The sequence below is a fragment of the Triticum urartu genome, chromosome 5A (genome assembly GCF_056163025.1).
Source record: "Triticum urartu cultivar PI428250 chromosome 5A, HENAU_Tu73, whole genome shotgun sequence".
NCBI lineage: Eukaryota > Viridiplantae > Streptophyta > Magnoliopsida > Poales > Poaceae > Triticum > Triticum urartu.
The window spans coordinates 23,583,130-23,588,186 of record NC_141877.1 but is presented as its reverse complement, the minus strand read 5'-3'; the positions used below and the strand labels follow the sequence as shown (position 1 = coordinate 23,588,186).

Sequence of the window (5,057 nt, the reverse complement as noted above, 5' to 3'; positions counted from 1 at the left end):
ATAAGGGGCTGTGGGGTGAGCCGCTCCTCGGCGCCAGACATAGATAATGGAGGTGGAATATGGGGACGGCTGCTGACAAGAGAGGATGGAGGAGAAGGGAAGGGGTGTTGCGCTGTTGATCCATGGGAAAGAAAGCTAGGGTTCGTGGAAACAATCCCCACGCGGTGAGGCGGAGCAACACAAGAGGGTTTCCTCTTGGTCAGCCACCATGGCTGATGTGGGTCGGCAAGGGGCTGGAGAAGGAGCTGGGCGAAGATGCGGTAGGCAACGGGAGGTGGCGAGGTGCAGGAGGCCATGGGAGCGAGTGGGAAGGAGGCGCCGCCGGGTGGGCAGGAAGCGGCGTCGAGGGGTGGAAGGAACGAGGAGGAGGGGATCCCTTTTTACTGCTAGTAGTCTAGGGTAGTTCACCCTGAGCGATATTGGCTACAGACTGGGTCGCCTAACCCTTCGCTGCCTCATGGGCCAAGGATCATATGGGTCCAGTAGTAGTCACATAGGAAAAAAAGCTGTGTGGTAACTAAACTTTACACCGAACAGTAAAATCCAACAGTGAAAAATCACTGGGCGTGCCAATCGGATGGCCAACATGTGTGCGCACGGGAGAGGCCTCAGATGGGCGGGTTGCCCAGTGTGATTTATATGTTCAATGTGGTTCAGATTTTGAATAAGCTCTCACATAGTTCGTTGCTATAGGTTGAATGGCAAAAGCAGAACGAGGTAGAGGAGTCACAACCACCCATTTTACGAGAGTTAGTTTGTCTCTTGGTGCTTGAGCAGCCTATTATCCCGTTGCATACAAATTCATGAGAAGTCAATGGTTTTTCTCCTGCACCTCGCTAGACAGCGCCACCTAATAAGCTATGTTTGGATATTGTTGAAGGTTACCACATATTCAATAAAGTTTGTTATTGTAACAAAAGTTTAAGTAAATTGTCGCCGAAGTTGTTATAAGATGCACAATGAAGTTGGAGCACGGTATCCACATAGGATATTTCAGCAAAAAAGAGAGATCCACATAGGATGATACCCGCCGAATACATTATATTATCTTTTTATTTATTATTTCAAAAAACAGATGTGCACGCAGACAAGCACGCACTTTACCCCTTGATGTGAAACATGCACATACATACCATATTATTCATATAAGCATCTCCAAGAAACTAAGGTCTTAGGTGAACCACCACAAACACATCACGACACATCGCCTACCACTAAGGAAAAAAAAAGAGAAAGAAATACTTTTTTGCTGCAAAAAGATTTTAGCTCCCTTCAGAGAAGTATATAGTCTCAAGATCCTGGCAGCGAGGGGAGTCAAAAAAGGCATGTGGCACGAGGCTCTCATGAAATACGAGGAATCTGGGATCTACTACACTGCCGAATTTGAAATCTCCGCGAATAACCCTCTTATCTTTGAGATGGTACATCCTGGCCATGTCACATTTAGGACATCCGATGAGGATGGCACCGTTCCCAAGAGAGATGACCTTGCTCACCGATACTTCATCGCGTTTGGAAAGTACGGGCATCGGCACATGGACTCGATGGAGCAATGTCCAGGTCTCCGCCTTGTGGTCTTGTAGGCCCCATATGTCCAGGGATGTCAAGCATTCTGACATAGCCGCGACGCAGAGCTCCCCATCGAGCTCAAATAAGGATGTCCTCACGGTATTGTCTGGCGAGGGTTGGGACATGAGCCGGAATGTCTCGGAAGCCGTGTCGAATGCTAGCATCTTTCTGGTGTGGTTGGCTTGAGGGTGCTTAGAGAGCCAATGTAGGTTTCCACGATGAGCCACTGGAACCTCGTACTTTGGTAACCTACCGGATGGGTCGGAAGGAGCTGGCCCCAGTTGACGTGGTAGGATGGCACCGGCCGAGAGGATGTAGTAGCGACGCCTCGTCTCAGGTTTGAAGTTAGAATTAGTAAATTCTTCCTCCTCTTTCTGAATGGCATGGCATAAAAGGCGATACTCGCCGGAAGAAGTGTGGAAGTAGAAGCCGCACTCGAAGACCGAGCAGTAGGATTGCCGACCCAACTCAGGCAGGTTGGTCCACTGCCTGGTGGCCGGGTTGCAGATGACGAAGAGGGCCCAACTTTGTTTTAGCACAAGCAGACCATCGAGAGAATACAAGACATTCTCAAAGTTGCCGGAGGGGTCATGGTCGCAAAGGAAGCGGTATGTCTGCTCCTGCGTCGGCTCGAGAGACATGGCTTGCACTGCCGGGTATTGGTCGCCGATGAATTGGACGACCATCTCGCGGGGGCGGCTGGCAGCGTGGGCGACGAGGAAGGAACGGTCGGTGGTGACACGATGCCAGTCCTTGCAGACGGCGCGACAACGGAGCACCGACACCGATGGGAGGCGGACGAGGATGTGCACCAGAGCGTCGTCGCTTAGAGCGTGGATACCTCCACCTGAGGTCTCCATCGATTCGATCGGTGGCGCAGCCTCCAACTTGACGCCACAAAGCAGCGTTGGCGCAGTAGTTGAAGCAGAGGAAGACTCACCGCCTTGCCTTCCCTTATTTCATCATGTATATATACACAGCATGATAGGATCAGATCCCGGAGTCAGAATCGGAGTTCCACCGTGCGAGAAAAAACCGGAAGGGAAAGTAGGACGTCCGATTTTCTGTCCAAACGTTGGACCGAATCGTAATAGAGATCCACTCGTACGGTCATACAACTTGGATGGATGTACCGATTTTCTTTCCAGAACGATTGTCAGTCGTATTGCCTTCCTACTCTTCTTTCTCCGTCAGAACTCAGAAGCCGGACGGAGGGGATGAAGCTGCCGCAATGTCCTCCTCCTTGCCCCCATACTCTCTCGCCGGATTGAAACTCCTGCCGTTGGCCATTTCTCTCGCCGGACGCGGCAGCTCGAGCGCTCAGCCAGGCATGGATCCCGGGTGGCCGCAGCGGCTGACCAGCTCGAGAGCTCCGGCGCGGACCTCGAGGAGGTAGATCCTGGCTGGGCGCAGCTGCTTCGTTTGGCTCGAGCGCGGCAGCTCGTAAATGGAGGCGACTGGCTCTACCGGCTCGACGTTGCTTTCTTAGGCGGAGGCTGAAGATCTGGACGCTGTAGCCTCGCAGTGGAGTGCTCGCAAGAGAACTACTGGGGACGATCTGCAGTTCGCTGATTCAGCTCTACATCCACACGAGACGCGACACAGCCAAAGGTAAATTATTTTCTTGCTTTTTTTGCGGGGAATTATTTTCTTGCTTTGTTGCTCTCGTCGCACCAACTATGTGATGAGGTCACACTACTTGAATCGATCTATACCCCGGGTGCTACGGACACTCGGCAAAGGACCAAATACCGCCGGCAAAGCCGTTGCCAAGAATTGCCCGAGCCCGCCCCCGCCGCAGACCGTAAGCCTCTCCCTCTCCTCTCCCCTGCCCTCCTCTCTCTCTTTCTCTCCCTCTCTGCTAGCTAGGGCAAATTTCATAGAGCGCTACTGTGATGTTGTTCATATGAACCCTAGGTATTTTTTTAGCATTTAGGAAAAAAGATTAGCAAACTTTTTTAGGAAATTAACTAGGGCAAATTTTGATGAAAATACCTAAACAGTAATTCTATTTAGCTTTAAATTAACGAAGGATATATAAATTATAGTAGCATTTAGCTTTAAATTAATAGAGGCTATAAAAAAAAACAGTAGCATTTAGCTATAAAAAGTTATTTGGACTATGGACCTGAATCTGGTCCAAATTTCATTGAAATGAAATTTGAATTATTTGGACTATGGACCTGAATATTTTTGAAGAAATTGGGTGTAGGTACTAAGGTCTTGCTGTAGAAATTTTGGTGAGGTCAGAAGGGTTAGAGAAAATGGAGTTCCCTTGCAATTTCTAATAAGGTCTTGTTGGAATATTTGCCCTAAAACAATTTGGATGAAAAGAAAATAATGTGTGTGTGTATGTGTGTGTGTGTGTGAGAGAGAGAGAGAGAGAGGAATAGCTAGAACAGAATTTGGGTTCTGTCCTAGGCAGAGAAGTGTTTAGTGAGGTCATTTTGCAAAGGTTTTGGGGTTTTCAAAAGACCACTTTTTTTCAAGGAAAATAATTTAGGCAAGTTTTATTTTAAAGTTGATCCCTTCCTAGACTTTTAGCTTTAGACAAAAAACAAAATTATTTAGCTATAAATAAAAAACAGTAGCTATGGCATTTAGCTATAAACAGAAAACAGAATTGTTTTTCTTTTCAAAAACTCGGTTAAAGTAATTGTTGCTATGTAAACGAAAAATAATACTGATGTTATATGATATATGTCATTGATGTTCATTTGCATATTCCATTATTGTTGATTATATCTTTTCACTGAAGTGGTCATGTTATATGCAAATTCCTCAACAGTGTTTGCTCATGTTATATGCAACATTGAAGTGGTTCGGTTGTGCCCAAGTGGCTTTTTGTTGTTTCCAGGGAATGAAGCCGAGTGGCCTATGTTTTGCCGGAATGTTGATTCATTTCCATTCCGGCAAATTTCAGGTGCTCGATTTGTCCACTTTTTAGCAAAGGTCATCCCGAAATGTTTCGTGAATTTCGGCATGACTTATGCTACAAACTAGGACATATCGAGTGCCCGGAATTTGCCGCACCGGGAAGGTGGGTAAAGGAACCCTACTCCGAGGTTGTAAAGGATAATCCGACAATTACGGAAGAGCGGTATGAAATATTCAAGGCGGCTTGCGATGCCGAAGCTGCCAGAGAAAAGTCGAAGTACATGAAGGGGCTTCAAGAGAGGAACATGGGGTGCCACCACCTTGGAAGCCGTGGTTACGCGGGGAACAGTGTTGGAAATATGCCCTAGAGGCAATAATAAATTGGTTAGTATTATATTTCCTTATTCATGATAATCGTTTATTATCCATGCTATAATTGTATTGATAGGAAACTCAGATAGATATGTGGATACATAGACAACACCATGTCCCTAGTGAGCCTCTAGTTGACTAGCTCGTTGATCAATAGATGGTTATGGTTTCCTAACCATGGACATTAGATGTCGTTGATAACGGGATCACATCATTAGGAGAATGATGTGATGGACAAG

The 5,057-nt window shown here is 47.2% G+C and overlaps 1 protein-coding gene across 1 annotated transcript; it reads right to left on the bottom strand.

The window, feature by feature from the left end:
- Nucleotides 1–1,262: 1,262 nt before the first annotated feature.
- Nucleotides 1,263–2,429, bottom strand: LOC147967643 (putative F-box/kelch-repeat protein At1g13200). Its single transcript, XM_087523204.1, has one exon. It carries the CDS (start codon nucleotides 2,427–2,429, stop codon nucleotides 1,263–1,265), a length of 1,167 nt encoding a protein of 388 aa, XP_087379330.1.
- Between the last annotated feature and the right edge of the window lie 2,628 nt (nucleotides 2,430–5,057).